The sequence below is a fragment of the Monopterus albus genome, unplaced genomic scaffold (genome assembly GCF_001952655.1).
Source record: "Monopterus albus unplaced genomic scaffold, M_albus_1.0 scaffold105.1, whole genome shotgun sequence".
Lineage (NCBI taxonomy): Eukaryota > Metazoa > Chordata > Actinopteri > Synbranchiformes > Synbranchidae > Monopterus > Monopterus albus.
In genome coordinates, this window is record NW_018127985.1 from 2,716,046 (window position 1) to 2,734,268 (window position 18,223).

The window sequence follows — 18,223 nt, forward strand, 5'->3', positions numbered from 1 at the left end:
GTTTGTTCACTGATAATCAATATACAGCTATAAAAACAGTATAATGATGTCCACTGAAGAAAGGAAATATCTTAGGGATCCCCATATAAAATTGGGTGAAATCACTAACAATGTGTCTAATAAAGATTAAAGGAAAGCAATGGGATAAAGTGTCCATGCTCCATGACACCATGTACAACATTCAGTTTGCCTCATTTACAGTTTGAGTCTGAGGACTTCACAGGGTTGGGAAGGTCACTTCATCTATAGAGGGGACAGAGAAGTCAAGGCCACAGCTGGATCATTGCCTGGAGGTATAGAATGGGGTTGCAGCCACTTTGGCAGAGCTGTGCACCAGCTCCAGGGCTTTGAATGTGATCTGGGCAACAACAGAAAGCCAGTGGAGGGAGTGCATTTCAGGAGTTTGAACATAAGTGAAGTCATAAGATTCTTGATGAATGGTCAGGAAAGCATGTACCTCAGTAGAGATGTCTGCAGTAGATTGCACATAGAGCCTGGTAAGGCAACATCACACTTTCAATTTACTGTAGGATTGATAGGCGTAGGCTTTTAGGATGTGTCAATTGGAAATCCCTGGATTGCTTGTGATGTTCATGAGCTAGACACTGTTGCTCAGTGGTGAACAGAAGAAGACTTGTAGTACTGATCAGGTATATGCTAACACTTAAAACCCCTTTTGTTAATCAAAAATGTGATATCTGATAATTTAGACCAACAACTCCAGTGTACTGTTAAACACGTGGCATACTGGATAACTGACATATATCCAACCTGCCTTTGCAATACCTTGGCCACATGTTTTCTCAGCTACGATTGTTCCCATAGCATCCCACAAGCTTTCCAACAGTCCCGTTGCTTTACAGTGTTTTTAAGAACGAAAAATCAGGCTTTTATTGTCTCTTCTTCTGCAGAGATATGGGGCATCACTGCCTTTATTTAGTGTGCTAGGTAGGCTAGTGCATGCTTGTGCTAAAGTGCATATCATGAGTTGATGTACTGGCGCTGTCCAGTCATGTTTGTGGCTGCTTTATTGTTCTTACTGTTGTCAGTAGAGTGGGAGACAAATTTATATGCACTCCTGTGTTCAGACTAGCAAAGACAAGGAACATCTAGGGACTAGCACTGAAACTAGGACAAAGAAAGGGAAGGAGGACCAAAGTCAGAGTCGCTAAACTATTCTAAAGTCAGATTTGTGTGATTTTCTCTCAGATACCTGAAATCTGAGTTATTCAGTCTGCATGACTTCACACAGATAAGGGGAATGTGGGGATATGGAGGTCAGTCTAGTGGAAAGGTGCTGTCAAAGAGAGGAGGATAGAGGAAAAGAAGAAAGAAAGGAACACATGCAGAATTTCCTGAATAGCGATGACATGAAATAATAAAAAGATGAAAAGTGAGTACTGTATGACTCAAATTGCAGCACTCAAGCAGAGCAGGTAAAATTGGTTATATTTGTTATAACTTTGCTGAACATAGGTCTTAGACATACATGCCACCATCAAACACTCTATGGGTAGCATACCAATGTTCAAAGTCCAACAGAGACCAGACTTGGAGCATCTATCAGTACTTACTTAAACATATAAAAACCCTTAAAGAGAGGAGTTGTGGCATTGACTGATTCTAGGATTTCTTCCAAAGATCTGATTAAGTAAAGTAACATAAGGTTAAGTAAACAGTGAGCCTCATCTGGAAAATGTACTTCCAAGACCAGCTCCCAGAAAAAGGACCTAGTGTGTGCCAACAATCGCTGAGATTGTGTAAATGTGAGTGGGAAAGGGTAATATAAACCACTTGAAGTAACAGCAAGGTGTGCTGCAGCAGTATTATTTATAGTGACTGGTTGCTCTGTTTTAAGTCTTTTTCTGACAGTTACATGGCTGAAAAAGTCTGGCATGACATCTCCTACCTCTTAGATTAGCCTAGCTTTTTTTTCTTATCATGATGTCTACGACTCGGAATTTACGATACTATGTTTTAGCTTCTTTCTTGGTCAGACCTTGGTTCAATTGCTCTGGGTTGTAAGTGAGGATTAACTCCCTGCTTATGTCCACTGGGTGGCGCACTGGCATAAACAATGAATAATGCTCGGCAAGATGAAGAAAATAGGAGCATCACAGCACAAGCTGATGTGAATCAGAGAAATGACTGTTGTGGTTATGACAGGCATTCATGAAAGTGATTTTCTGCACCAAGAGGTGAAGTCATCAGTTAGAATTTTGTCTTCTGAAACCTTCATAGAGGCTGAAGGGTACGTAATTGAATTATATGGTAGATGGCAAAGCTTTGGTCTTGTTTTGCTATTATGATAACCACAAGACCTACCATAACTGTAAAACCCTATTATTATAATAACTTTATTGCTTTCTTGTCTGTTGAAGAGCTTCCCCTTAAAAGAGAAAACAACAACATCCAGTGACATCTAATGAGCAAGACGACATTAACAGTGTTGTTAATGGGAAGTTGTGGGGTTTAACTGCTTGTGGTTGGGGGAGTGAAAGTGGGAGGTCTAGAGGAGGGAGGGTACAACACCCTTGTCTGCCTCCACTTACCATTCTGATGTGCTGCTGGCTCCATCCGACATCTCCCACAGCCACAACCACAACCTCCGAACGGAACATCCTGCACAGTCCAGCTCCTCTGCACAGCTTCCAGGGCCAGGTTTGATATTTAGCTGATGCTAGGATTTTGTTAAAAAAAAATTTTTTTTTAATTCTCTGCTCTCCTTTTTGAAGTTGAAAGCAAAGAACAGTACCAGCAGGGGAGGGAAAGTGGATTGTTTTTCAAGCATCTGCCCCAGCCCACTTGTCTCCCCAGAGTTGAAGTGATGTGGTGCATCTAAGATGAACACTGCTCCCTGGCGTCTCTGTAAGATTTGTTATTGTAGGAGCTTTCAAAGTGCCAGCCACACCTGAGCAGAACTAGCTGTGATAGGTTACATGACACAGGACAACAATCAGTTCAATGTTCTGAACCCGATTTATTGCATTTGGTAGTCTTTCCTATTTGATCTCATTACATATTTATTGCATTGTTCTCTTTCTCTTGTATAATCTCAAGATTCCCAACCTATGCTATTTGACTATTTGATTATTGTTCAGTCCCTTTGCGGTCAGGTCTCTCTGATACTGAATCACAAATTTGATTTTTACAATAAGACACTAACTGTAGCCTGCCTTGCCTTGTGCTTGTCTTTACATTCTTCAGTCCAATTTGACCCACATTCAGAAAACCTACGGTGGTCTAGGGTTGTGTGACAGCCAAATAAAATATTTAAAGCCACAAGCCAAATGTTCTGACTACCAAGGTGGTCTGGATCCTCGATGCTGCATGTATGACTAAAGTTGACTCTCAGGCTTTTATTTTGGCTGAACCTCTAAAGAAAGAAACACTGAGCTTTTCCTGGTAGACTCTGGATCAATGCAAGATGAGGAAAACAGTGTGAAACCTATAATTTGAGGCACACTGCATTTAAACTATATCTGGCAACATTTTGCTTAAAAATTACCTTGACAGATTACTTGCATATTGTTAACAGTAAGAAATAGGCACTGTGAGAAAATGCTCATTTGCGCAGTCTCGTATCAGCCTGTTAAATATAATGCTACAGCCAGAAGTTGGCTTAGCTTAGCTTAGCACAAAGACTGGAAAGGGGAGACAGTTACCATGTTTCCATTGGTTACCTGACAACTGCTCCCATCCAAGAAATAGTCAGGGACATAACCCTCTGTAAAATGGTGAATTATTTACACAGCTTTTTATAAAAATAGATAAAATAAAACATGTTAATTAGCAATCTTGGACAGACACAGGCTAGCGTTAAAGCTCGACAGTCTCTATAAAGACAAGAAAGTAAATCACTTGAACACATTTTGAGATAATACTTTATTGGTTGATTACCTATAGTATGTGCTAGACCTAGCTCTTTCAGGAGTACTGCCTCATTGTATGTCAGTTTTAACTAAACCAGCTGTCGAATTAACAAATGTTTATGTAGTGATATGAATGGCTGGCACCTTAAGTAATTTCAAGGACTAATACCTTTTGTCTTAAGTGCATTTACAGCCCTGTAAAAAGTCACTCCAAACTTCTGACATACTTTTTCAGCTGCCCCGCATCTAAAAATTTAGCTTGCTATTATTTAAAAATCAAAAACAACACATAAATAGATTAACACTGCCTGATAGTTTGTGTTCTTTGTGTTAGTTTTCTAGAGCTAACAAGAGTCAAGTCAAAGCCCCCCAAACTCCAGCACTCACAGGGGAAAACAGCAACCATGACAGCCATGTTCAACTCACTCCATCGTCGTATCATTTCCAGATGTAGTACAACCAGTATAATTCAAGGCCTCCCTCTCCTTACAGACCTCTTATGTTTGACTCTGTGCTGTAGTACTAAGGATACTGTTAATAGTATTGTGCAATACAATGCAATGTTATTGTTGCTGGGTCTGTTGCTGTAGTTGTAACAACAGCTGATGCATTATGATTACTTCTCCCTGCAAGATAGGTACCTTACCCCAGTTGGTGTTATCTGTCACCCCATCATCTCCATCCTGAAAGCTTCCTGTTGCAGCACTTAACAATATTTGCAGATGCCACCCAGCTCTCAGAGTGCAGTGTTATCAGATGTAGCCTACCTACACAACATTGTTTTCACTGAGAATGGCAGCAGCGCTGGACTGTCAGACTGACAGAAGATAAAATAATTCCCAGTACACTTGGGATGCTAAAGGGTCTCGCAACAAGCAATCGGCTGGTAGCGGTGTGAGCAGGAGGGAGCTGTGGCATCTTTCACACCCACTGTCACCCACTGAGGAAAGGAACAACCTCGACAGGCTGCCCACAGCCCTGACCTGATCGCAGGACTAGAGGGTTGAAGAGCTGCAATTAAGAGTATTTTAATTTGATGTTCACTTGAGTTGTAGATAAATACAAGACCTACTAATTAACTAAGAAGTAAAAAAAAAAAAAGGTGTTTCCTTTTGAAGGGACATTTTTGGAGGACAAAGCACCAATTCCAAAAATGGTCCCTCTGTAACAAGTTGCTGCAAGAAGATTTCAAAAACAAAGAACACAGCAGATGTTTCAACATGTTTCCACATAACTGAGTACATTTCAATGCGATAAGGAATGGTAACATCCATGTTAGTTTATTGTTTAATCAGTCTTTGACTCAGCTGAAAGTTGCTTACAGAATCTAAATATATATCTCAGAAAATAATACTGAATTTTTGAAAGAGCATGGTATCTTCTTGTAAATCTCTGACATACAATATATACACATTATTTTTGAATTATACATATACACTTGTATACAGTCACAAAAGCATCAGAATTGTGAGGTTTTGCTGTTAAAAGAGCTATAACGTATCTGTATACATTCGACATGAGAACTTTGAGGGTGATTTTTGGTCTGTTTCAGTAATTTAACCAAACTCAGTGATTATTACATGTATTTCTTTACACTGATGTGATATTATGGACCCTCTGAAATAACAAACCAAACTCCTGAGCAGTCAAACTTCATCAGTTGTGAATATCATGCATTCAACCCATTTGTGGTCATTGCTAATTATTACCTCTGGCAAGTCACATCTCTAATTTAGCAAGGTATTACAAAAATGTCATCATGGATTTTTGGCAAAAGATTATCATTCACTTTGTGCAGTTTGATGTGGATTCTAATCTAGATCTAAATATTCATTTTTATTAGCATTTTTGGTTCCAAAATTGAGAATTTGTTGGCTGTTCCTAATTAGACATGTAAAAATAATGAACTATGTGGTGCACCACTTCTGCACTTAAAATGGACACCACCTTAGGAAATGTTATTTAAATTTCCTCCATTACAGGGTTACAAGATTAGATTTACAGCACTTATCAGTTGACCATGTACTACTGTTTGTCTTTCGATCCAAAGCTACCAGTAATCATTTGGACCTTTGAACCACGTTCAAATAATGATTAACTCTATCACAATATGTGCCTTTTGTTTTTTTTGAATGGGGTATAATATAAACACACAGTTTCGGCTGAAAATTGAAAGTACTTCCAACTGATTGATTGTAGATACGCATAACAAGAGTGGGGCTCTGCAGCGAAAATTACAATGTTGTACACTTTCATCCCTCAGTCATAGACAAAGTATCCACAGCACATGAGATGTTCAAAAATACAGTATGCGTGATGTTATATACATGATATTAACTTCATATGATAACAATATATGATAAACATCAAATCACTGCTAGTACATCTGCCAATCGTTTTGTAAAATCCAAAAATAATTGTTTATTTAAATGTGTAAATTACAACTTGTCTAAAAAGACAAGTGACTATCATTTATTGTTGTCTATGAGTAGGATATAAGAGTGTGTCCACCTTTCATTTGTCTTTGAGTGAATGCCCCACCCACTTCGCATTTCTGTTCATGGGATGATTCATAAACTGGCCCTCTCATTCAAAAAAAAAAAAAAAAAAACCCAAAGACATGCAGTGATGTGACAGATTTCATGCAAGAACAACTTTTTAACTGTTCTTTTAACTGCCTTCATCACTATCACAGCTGTCTGTTCACATATCACCAAGTTTCAAACAAGAAAGCAAAGCAGCACTGCCAAACGTTAATGCATCTGAGCAGCATTACAGTTTAAACTCTACCTCTGTGGCAAACACCCTGTCTGCAAATGCTTGGCAGGCAAGTTCTGATAATGCCTCTGGTGTGACCAAAGTCCCCTTACATATTTCCACTGGACAAAACCTCCCAACCACTCACAAGTGTGCATTCAACTCAGAGAATGTACATGCCATCTACTCAGGGCTGTCTCTGAGACACTGTGTGGACTTCACTGACTGTGTGAGGCACTACATACATAATTCCTGCAGAAGCACAGCTTAACAAAATACATAATGGCTGAAACTTTCAACTCAAGAAAATTAGAGCTTATGGGTAACAGGTGATGCGATTTCAGCAGAGATCATAAGAGGTATACTGGTTATGTCTGAACCCTGAATACAAAGCATTTTTATGCAGTACTGTGTGACTTCAATGTGCTGTGAATGAACATATGTTGATTTTATGATACTGGATGTGGAGCTTGACATATGCAAAGAATATTATCCTTATGTCTGTGAGTAGATCAAAACCTCAGAACACGATCTATAAAAGTGAAATGAGAACATCTCTTTATATGAGTAGCTATTTCTAGCTACAGGGAAGTAGTGCTATCAGTAAAGAAAATAGCTTCTGAAGGTAAGCTACAATTTCTATAAGAAACCATTAAGTAATTTACTGTTGATAATGAGGAATCACTCTCAATGCATTTAAGTAAAAAGAAGAAAGAGTCCTTTCATTCAAGTGATCAAGGCCTGGAGCTTGAGGGCAGTGAGCAGGCACAATGTTGCAATGCTGGCACACAGTGCAAATTCATTAGCTGTGGTGAGCTGTTGATAGAGCAGCCAACATCCATCAGTGCAAGGTTGTTGATTTCTCCTTAGAAACAAAAGAGCTTAGCTTCACTTGATAATTGAAGTTTATACCTTAGGGTTCTGCTTGTGTGTTAGGTGAAAGCATCATGGAGAGAATCACTAGATTTAAAAATATACTGTACTGAGACCTATACACTGATATTTAGTCAGTCATGCTATAGTCAAACATGCACACCTTTAGCAGAATATTCATAACACAGAACCCAGTGCAATGGTATAGTGCTTGGGCTTCCCATTCTAATGGGGTATTTTGTATAAAACAGAGCAAACACTGAGTAGTTACTGGCTGGTTGTGCCAAGTTTAACACTCTCAAACTAGAAGCCCAAGTGTCTTAGTAGAGTTTTACTCTGTGACAAAAAATATCAGCACTTAGTGGTTTCTTCTTGCTCTGTCCTGTCACTGCAGCGCTGGACACATCTAGTTCTGGAAGGTGACAGGAGATTCCACAGTTAGCTACGTTGCTCTTAAAACAGTCCAGAGCAGCGAGGGGGCCCAGTCTGATACTGGCTTTGTTGGCAGGGAGATACGTGTCGGTGGAAAAAGGGGAGTGGGAGGGGCGTTGCTAAGCTCCCAGGGAGGTGAGCTCACGTCACCACTTGCTGCACTGTTGAGCGTTCGTGAGGGCACGATTGGTTTCCGCAGTGCAGCCTCCTGAGTAGCCGCTGGAGCTTGTTGGAGAAGTTCTTGTTCATCTGCCTGTACATGAGAGGCATTGCAAAACTACTAGAGAAAGCCAGCAACTTAGACACACATCTCAAAAAGTAATAGGTAGGTAAGTACTGTGCATTGCTAATGTACCCTGGTGCACCAGCAATGGTGTGTACCAACAGGGTCATGTAGTATGGGGTCCACAGTACAAACTGCACACAGACTGAAGCTAGTAGCAACCTGTGGATAGAAGGGTCCAAGCGAGCCGAGTCCTGATCCAGAGGTGTGGACTCCTTTCTAATGCGCAAAATAAGCACAAATGCATAGAGAACAGCCACAGCTGGAACCACATAGCCAATGAACATCATGATGGTGTCTGCTGCCTCCTTGTTCTGCATTTTGGAGCACTCCACCATCTTAGTGGAGATGTGATTGCACACATAGAAGAGCAGCGAAGAGAAGCTAGTGAGCACCGCGCCACCCCAGATGAACCCACAAACGTGTTTGGTGTTGTACACGCTGGACATGTACGTACGAGGCAGCGCCCGCTCTATGTAGTAGTCAAGACTGAGCAGCGTGGTGGAATACATGATGACCAGAGATGAGATGTTGAAGAGGATGAGCAGGGTGATGTAGACCTCATTGTTGTACTCCCACGCATGCCAGCGGGTGAAGGTGGAGCTCAGCAGCTCCACGGGTGACACCAGGTTGAGCACAAGGCCTGCAATGGCCATGTTAACGAAATAAACATCCGGCATGGTCATGGACACCTTGTTGGAAAGGTTGACCACGACCAGTAGCACATTGTAGCACAACCCCAGTGGGAAGCACACCAGGAGGTAGATGAGGGAGAGGACTGACAAAATGAGGCCGAAGTCCTGGCAGAGCCGGATGTCCACGCTGCTGTCCGTCTCATTGTAAATCATGCAGATCCACATTGCTGGGCTCTGACGCAGGTCAAGCACTCTCAACAGTTCGACTGCAGGGAGAGAGTTGGGGAGGAAGACGTTAGTTGCTGCCACGATAATAAATGTCATTTAGCAGTAATACTATATTACAATACAATCAAATACTGTGATACTGCTTACTCTGTGATTTGACACTGATGATATAACTATAGATGCACTGCAGTTTTCTTTGCTAATTCTGACTTTCTATCTTTTTGTACTGAACTGTAATTAACAGCATACTCACACAACTTTTCTTTAATGAAAACTTAAATTGTAATAAAAGCAAAACATTGTATTACATTTTCTTTCTCTCTTTTTTCTTTAGAAACCAACTAAAAATGAAATGCAACATTTGTACTTTTACATATATAATAAACAGGTGCAACAGGTAATAGAAACAGAAGAATGTCTATTACACAGTTTGAAGTGTTACCCACGGAGAGTGGTTTTGGCCATTGCCATATTGGTAGCGCTTCACTTTGCCCGCTCAGTCTATCCCAGAAATGGGCAAAGTGGCGGAGTGTGAGTGGAGCTCTGAAGACAGCTAGTGGCCAGCCACCTATGCAGAAGCCTCCCGCCAGTCACTCAAAGTGGTCATGCCTTTAATTATGCAGAACTTTTAGTCTCAATATAATTTAAATGGGCAAATTACAAAAAAATAAAGAAATCACCCCCCATACAGTTGTCATGGAAAGGAAACTTAGCTAAAGTAACCAAAACCATTTTTTTGTACCAGGCTGTAAACAGTTTAACATGAGAGTCTATGGGGACTGATTCCGTTTTGAAGCCAGCCTCAAGTGGCCATTCAAGGAACTGCAGTTTCATTCAAGTTACATGCAGTAATTCCCTCACTTTGTACTCTTTGTCAGAGATTATAATGTAGTTTCCTCTTCTCCAAGGTGTTTCCGTAGGCTCCTCTGTGCGCTTTTTGTACACCAAGCGCCTCCAATGCACACTCAGTACAGACGCGAGGACGAGTCTCCCCCAAGGTGCATGCCAGAGGCTAGGCGTTGCACGTGCTACAGTTTTGGTCTGTGCCACTGCATGCCTCTATAAATCTGACCGGCACAGAATTGGATATTTCAGTGATCCACTGGCCACTAGTCAAATCCGATCACGCTGAAGACCGGCGATTTATGATGTCCATTTCCAATCTCTGCTGATCAATTACCATGTCTAACAATAATTTGTGTAGGACTAGTGGTACTTTCATTCAGTTAGTTTTACTGCTCATTTCCCTGTATAACAACTATTCAGCTCTGAACACTGTACCATATACCTACAGTATGTGAGCGATACTGTCCAAGAATATTTTCACTATAGCTTTTTCATATGTATTTGTTGATAGAAAATACATTCAACTTGTTTGTTAGACCTCAAAGATACACAAAATGTATAATGACAAGTATTAGACTCTCGTTAGGCTCTGCTGTGCAGCCAGACTACACGTCAGCAATGTTGGCAAAGTGTGTAAAGCTGCTCTTCCATGTTTTCCCTGGACTGTGCATAAAGTTGAGACAGTGCTGATTTTGAAAAATGTTTCTGTCATAAGACATTATACCCAGAATCAACCGCTATCATTTTCATCTTTTCCTCAGGTCTAACCATCATATTGTTCCTATAACGTATGGAACTGCATGTGATGTGTCCCTGCTTCTTTTTAAGCTCTTATAATATTGTGTAATGAATCACAACTTCTTTAGGTCCTCTATGTGTCAACTACATAACCCTGCTGCTGAACTGAAATAGGGGAAGAGGGTTGACCCAAATTCATACAGTGACTCGTACAATGATTCATACAGACATTTTCCCTGCATATAAATTGCAGCCATTCTCATGGAGAAAGTGCATTTACACACAGACTGGCACCCTGGGCGGGCTCCTTCAAAGCACATATGCTGTGTGGAAAAAAAGTTGGCTCTGGCTCCAAGTTTTCTGCAATGTACTGTGATGTCATCCTGCAAGGCAACATATGGACCAATCACGTACATGCAAACATGCATTCCTGGTGGGCAACTTTGTAACTTGAACACCATATTACTGCTGTTTACCTTGAAACTGTCACAAGCAAAGATGAAACAGTTGCTGCTGTGATAGGTTTCCAGGGTTGTAAAATTCTGTCTGTCAATATTATAAAGTTCTGTGCTGTTTTGTGTCTAATAGCCACATAAATATAGTATAGACACATAAATCCATTCCTCCGTTTATACTTCATGGATCATATTTCATTGTTTCACCTGTATTTGAAACATCACTCCCCCTACAACACAGCTCCTTGTGCTGTTTTAATGCAGGGCAAATGTCAGTGTGAATCCAGTGTAACACTGTTAAGTTCATTTCACTGAACTTGACTTGCTGAATATAAATGCCTCACAATATATTTGGTTTGCTAGCTCAGGCTCAAAGCCCACAGTTTGAGAACCACACTGGCCAGAAGCAAATGTAGCCCTTGTCCTGATGTAAGAATACAAAACTGTATTTGTCTGACACCTCTGCTATCTCTTCCTGCCTGGCTCTGGCTCTGCCTCTCTTTCTTCCTGTATCACTGTCACATGTGGGGGCACTGCTGCCTTGTAGAGCTGCCCTTGTGCTTTTCACACGGGCAAGCAGCCAGATAAAGAACATTTTACAGAGTGCTGCAGTGCTTCTGCTCTGAGGAAAGCATTTATGTGAGGATCGAGTCCAGGGGTTGGAGGTCATGGCAAGGTCAACGAAAACGACCACGCACATGTCAGCGGCATTTGGTAACAAGGCTGATGGGACTGCAAGTTTTGAAAGACTTATGTAATGCTCCACTGCATAATTAACTGAGTTCATTTTAAATAAATTATTCAAATAGCTCTAGTCAAGGAAAAGGAAGATCATCGGGGTATCGCAGGACTGCAGTGATAAGTCACCCAAGTTCATTGTATTTTGTTTCCTCACTGATAATGTGGCTGTTTGTTTGGCTTTTGTTTTCTCTCCCCCCCCCATTGTTTTGTTGGACATTGGTTTTCCCCCCCCCCCCCCCGAAAAAACTGATGATCCTCTTAAGAATAAAACATTAAATTCCTACAATATAAAAATACATGTGCTAATCTGAATAGAATTTTCTGGAAACCTCTGCCCAAGAAACCCTGGAAAAAATGTAAGAAAACAGTTTTGTTCTCAGGAGGATGAGTAACAATGCCAGTAAAGAGGAACTATTCTTCCATTTACTTATGTAACTCCACTACAGAAGTGTTGTTTTGGCCTTAAGCCTAAGACACTGACGTGAGCGCACACACACTACAGCTCAGTCCCTCCTCTATACTACTCCAAGTCCAACTCCTCTATACTACGCCACTCTTTTCTGAGTGTTTTCAAATTCAGATCCATAAATTAGCCCCACCTATAACCTAGTGAAGGTTATAAGAAGTCTTTTACCAACTGCAAGTGATCATTTCAAGCTGCCAGCCATGGAAGTGCTCTCCTCTGCCTAAATTCCCAAACAGTGTCTGCCAGACTAAAGAGGTGGAGCTCTGTTGCAGAGAGAGTGTGACAAAGAAAGAGCAAAAACCAGCGTTAACATCGATTTGGCTATTTGAAATGGAGAGCAGCCAAAGGTCTCATGTGTGACTCAGATGTGGTATTCTTCCTTCTGAATGCACTGGCATCTAAAGCATTAGGGACCTAGCAAGGCCGTGACTTTACCTTTGTACAGAATTAATATTATTTGAATTTAGGAGTAATTTGAGCTTTGTGCAACATGAAAAGTAGCCAGATCATTCTACTGGATTGCTAAATGTATTCTTTAGTTAGCTAATGCTAGCCTCAGACTGGAGACTGTATTTTGTACACTTTGTACCAGGCATCCATAGTTTGCATCACTGCCAGGAAACAGGACATGATGAGAGGGACAAGGATCAGTTAGAAGCAGTTCATGGTGTCAGTTTGAGTCTCATTAGACCCTCTAGCAGCTAAAACAAAATCAGAGTAGCTTTAAGGAGAAAATGACTTTAAGAAAAGTTGATTACTTGAAGAGAGCCCACTGCATTGTGGGTGGCGGTCCCAACTCGTCAGCATCTGTATGCACACATCTCTGCCACCGTTTCAATACCACATCAGCTCACTCTGCAGCTTCAAGTAGATGCAGGGCACCTCATAATTCTGCATCTAAAGGCGTCATGTTTTTTCAGTGCACTGGTGTTTAATTACAGTTGACTTTGTTTCTAAAGTAAGATGAAGATTACAGTGATCACAACTTCAGATCAAGTACTCCGGAAACAAGGCCAGCGGTTTCAGAATGATTTGTTCAGAAATAGTTCCTGTTTCCTATGCCTCTATAGACATGATCAGCCATGTTTGAAACAAGACCTTGACAAGGACAAAACTGTACAGATGGAAACTAACGCCATGGTGTGAGTAGAAACTGAAACCTCGAATTTCCTGGGTTTAACTTCTGGAGGTAACAGAATTTGATATAATGCACTGTTGTATCTTCTGCTTCATGATAAGCCATTAGGCCCTTCTTCTCAAAAATCACACACCCTCTCATTTACACCTATAGGACAAACTATTCAAGGCACAGTTATACAGTGTACTTCTGACACACTTATGAACAACCACTTCTAGCTTTGTACCGTCTGCATCAATCCACTCTGGGCGACTTTGGTATTGTTAAAGTTAAAGCACTTCACTCTGCACATTCTCCCTGCAGCCAGTGATAATGAAATCTCTAGTTTTCCACTCAGTCGAGGGAAAAACAGGCAAGGTAAGAGGAAAATGTCTACTCCGGACCAGACCGAGTAAGTCATTATACTTTGTGTTGTACACTGCTTCAACTTCACGACGTTCTGGATTATTCCATGTCAAAAGTGGTCACATTAAATATTCCCAGAGGGGGAGGCCCTGCTTCAGCCCCAGTAAAACATAATCTCGTCAGAGTGACGTCTATGTGCTTGACTTCTCAACATTTTGAAACAAGCTCTAGCGGCTGATGGGAGTACTGTGTCATATACTGGTCCCACACCCCTCGTATATCCTTACAGGAATTTACAAGTCCTTCTCAGAAAGTGGTGTCATATGAGTGTCTAGTTGTGTGTGTGCAGCAGGGTGCAAGCAGAGCAGCAAAAGAAATACTACAGAAAGAAAAGATCATGTGACTCACTTTTACACATGTTTTGACTGTGCAGCGTCAGAGGTGAAGTGTTGCCCAGTGACATTTGATGGATGTAATGTTCCTGAAAATAACAGTGTACCATTCCAAGTAACTGCCCACAAAACTACTTACAGTATGATATGCCATTAAGATGTAAATGACTCATTTTACAAAGTTCCTGCATCTCTTCTGGTTATAGTGCATTTCTCAGTTGCCTGAAACTCTTTAAGTGAGAGTATTAATGTGGGATATGACTTCAGGTGTATGCTAATGCTGCATAACATTTTGCAAATTACAAGGACTGAGCTCTCAGTGGTTTTATATAATGCTGAACAGCTTCCCAAAATCATTATCATTCCCCTGAGAATTGAGTCACAGCACTGGCATTTATACTTGTTGGAAACATACCTTGTTTTTGAGTGTGGCAAACTGTACAAATGAATAATCTGCCTGCCTACCACCCTTCTTGTTAATCTGTTAATCTACAAATCTTGATTTGAATAACCAAAGAAATGCTTCTGATTTCACTGGCTCACTGTTGCACAGAGGGTGTTGTCACATCTGCTGGGGAAAACAGGATTTCCTCCTATCAAATTCTAGTACAGGAAACTCTGGTCAAGCACAGGTCACGTGCAGTCTCGACAGCCTCCTCAGCTCCTTTCTGGCAGCATGTTAAACTGTCACAGGAGTCCACAAAGTCATGAGTTCAGTGGTCAGCACAAAGCAGGCTTACGGCCATTAAGCCATGTCACACACACTCATGTCCTCTTCACTCATATGGATGAAGCAGACAACAAGTGCAAAGCCTAGGTGTCAAGAAGTGTTTAATTTGGTGGCTTTTCTGAGCAGAGCCGCTGTCAGAAAGTAGTACTCAGAGAGCCTCACAGTTGATGTGAAATATGGCCAGGCTGTCATATATAAAATGTTAGGCTACTATCATGTTACCACTGTCATTTGTACCACTATTCACACAATACTGATATTATGCTTCTAAAAGTTTATAAGCTTATATTTTATGATTCAAAATCACAACACTGCACATATGTAAATATCAAACTAAACTGAATGCCTGGGTTTAAGCGTGACTGTCTTCATCCTGCAGCCTACTAGTTATAGACATTAAATATCCTGCAGCCTACTAGTTATAGACATTGAATAAACAGTCACTGTGACAGCCCATTAGCTTCTAGGTCTCAATGGAAGATGCAAAGTCAACCAGAAATGGGCTATTGTTCGTGTAAAGAGCAGTAGGGCAGAGTATTCAAGCTGCTTTTTGAAACTGCTTATGAAAAACCTTTTCACTCACTTACTTAAGTGATAAAACTTTGATCGTGTCTGTTTTTATGGTCACACACTGAGTCTCTCCATCACACTTGACTGCACAGATCAAAGCGTGGATCGCTGTCACAGCTTTATCATTATTCTGCCATTTCTGCGGCTGCTGGCACAACTACAACTCCCTCTGTCATCTAGTCCTCTTTAACGGGGCAAATTCACTTGTATTCACCACTGGAAGGAAAACCAGGCGCATTTTTTTGATAGAAATAATAGACAAGAGAGGAACACTTACCAGAAACGTATAGATTTGGCACGATGACAAACCTACGGAGGCATTAAGTTTGGATGTAGCATTACCACTGGCATTTCTCAGTCGTTTCCTTTGACTAACAGACATCCTGAGATAACCGTATCGACTCTCCCTACGCTCACAAAGCCTGAAAATAGCTGCTTTAAAGATGCGTCGCTCTTCATCTATCAACTTTTCGGACTAGACTTAATCTGGAAAGGGGCCGTCCGAGCAGACTTTACTACTGCTGGAGGGCTGCGGAGCCTGTGTACACACGTGACCCTCCCCCACTATCTCCTCGCTCCGCTCTCTGCTGCTGCTCTACGGTCGCGAGGCCCGAACGGTTGTTCTCTGCTCTGATTGGTCAGAGGGCAGGGGGAGGTGGGGCGCGAGGGAGGCCGAGGGGAGTACGCGCGTGCGTACGCGCACTCATCTTTGTTTTTGTCTCGCAGCGGGTCTTTCAATGGACTTAACATCTATTTCCTAGAGATTTATCCTAACCATAACGAGGAGTTGTCTCACCCTTAACCCCACCCTAAGGTCAGCTAACGTCTGTCTAAAGGTTAACGATTTATTCGATGATGTCATGTCCCCTCAATGTGATTAGGATCCCGGTTTTGGGTCAGAATGAGAATGTGCTTTATAGGCCAGGTGTGTCGGACACACGAGGAATTTGACTCTGGTACATCGGCTCTCAATGTGTATGTACATATCCCCATGCAAGGGGCAAGTAAACATTCAACCAGCATAAGGCTGTGTAATATAACAAAATAAGCAGTATTAACAAGCAACAACCAGGGCAAACGATGCAAAATAAGCGGTATAAACAGGCAGTAAACAATGAAGACAGACAAAGGAATGCTCATTGTGAAATGAGATAAATAGGAATAAAAACAGAATACTTAAAAATAGAGACCTGTACGAATCTGTATAATCTGTATAATCTGTATGAGGTATATTTACAGGTGTTGCACTGAGGGTTATTGTCCAGTCCCCACAGGTTCTGCTTCAGTGGATGGTACCAAATAAACTCTTCTTGTCTAGTAAGGCATCAGACAATAACATAACATATAGGCCTACATTACTATCACTTTGCATCCTGAATGGGGACTCTGACTGGTGCTGAGATATTTCAGCATCCAGTGAACACAGTAACACTCAGTATTTGGTAAACTGTCAAAAAAAACACATTGTGTAAACTACAAATTGGTTCAGTTTATATAAAAAAAGAACTGTGCAAATACAAAAGTAGTGTCTTCCCTAACTATAACAACCTGTCTTCTGTGATGTCTTATTCTAACCCTACTTAACCCTAACCAAGCCACTTATCTTTGTTATGCCTACAGGGGCCAGTATACTTCAGAACTGCTTGTCAGATGGTCAAATAGTTTCAGAACCCCTCCCACACATAGACATGGACAGTTTGGGTTAGTGGGGTCTGTGCTCGACCATTTGTGTAACCTTCTGAAATTGATGATCTGTCATTCATAACCACATTTTCATTTCTTACACATTTGTGTCACTTTTCATGTGAACAACACTAAAAAAAATATAGAGTGTCTGAAAATATGTACTTTATCTGTTTTAAATGATATTGCATCTCACCTGTCTTCATGATGGCCAATTTTTTACTCCATCTTACAGTGTTAATCAGGTATAAGCACTTGATTTCTGAAATTATGGACCAGTTCTTTTATCATAAAGCAAACTGAGTTATACTAGAAAGGAACGGGTTAGACATGCTTTGAGGCCCGAATTTAGCTTCGCAAAAATACACACCTCCCTCACCATAGTTGCCAATCGAATTCATGCAACTGCGCATTCCTGGGAGATTATTTTGTAACACCAATGCTGTGTTTCTACTTTTCAACTTCACTGATAGAGCGAAACATGAAATACCACTCGATTTACTGTAAGTGGAGCACCTGCTAACCTAACCTCAAGCCCATTCAAGAGCACAATGACAAGACTGGCAGAGGTAAGCAGCTGCAGTATTACTTTCACAGAGTGCAAGTCATTTGTCTGGCATTTGCACCTGTAGCCAAACTCTGTGACATTTTGAACCATTTTCAAATAAACTGGAACAAATCATCATTAAAATAATCTTTTCAGCTCAAGACCAAATTGTCATAATGGAACAGTTAAGTTTGTGCTCATGTGCAGATGCAATTTCAGCACCCATTTTTAGAACAAACTCATTTATAAAAAGTGGCATGTCTCCAGTCTGCTGCATACTGTAACAGAGCTAGGCTGATGAAGACAGAATTACCAGTTCCTTACAATCCACTGCACGAGAACGGCAGAACATCTTTCTTTTGAACAGAGTTTAGGACCTGTTGCATCAGAAGATTAATAGCAGCCTTGGAGATGCATCCGTTTCCTGATGCCAGATTAGTTTGGATTAGTGGATTTTGCTTTTCATCTTAGTCTCACCTGAAAAATCTCAAT

The 18,223-nt window shown here is 41.0% G+C and overlaps 1 protein-coding gene across 1 annotated transcript; it reads right to left on the reverse strand.

Annotated features, from left to right (window-relative positions):
* Positions 1-4,117: 4,117 nt before the first annotated feature.
* gpr146 (G protein-coupled receptor 146) lies at positions 4,118-16,067 on the reverse strand. The gene is made up of 2 exons (XM_020610539.1): positions 15,779-16,067; positions 4,118-9,118 (listed from the first exon to the last, which is right to left on the reverse strand). Exon 2 carries the CDS (start codon positions 9,075-9,077, stop codon positions 8,076-8,078), a length of 1,002 nt encoding a protein of 333 aa, XP_020466195.1. The 5' UTR covers positions 9,078-9,118; positions 15,779-16,067; the 3' UTR covers positions 4,118-8,075.
* Between the last annotated feature and the right edge of the window lie 2,156 nt (positions 16,068-18,223).

Coding starts and splice junctions, on each gene's coding strand:
- gpr146 (XM_020610539.1), bottom strand. CDS start 9,077: ATGTGGATCTGCATGATTTACAATGAGACGGACAGCAGCGTGGACATC.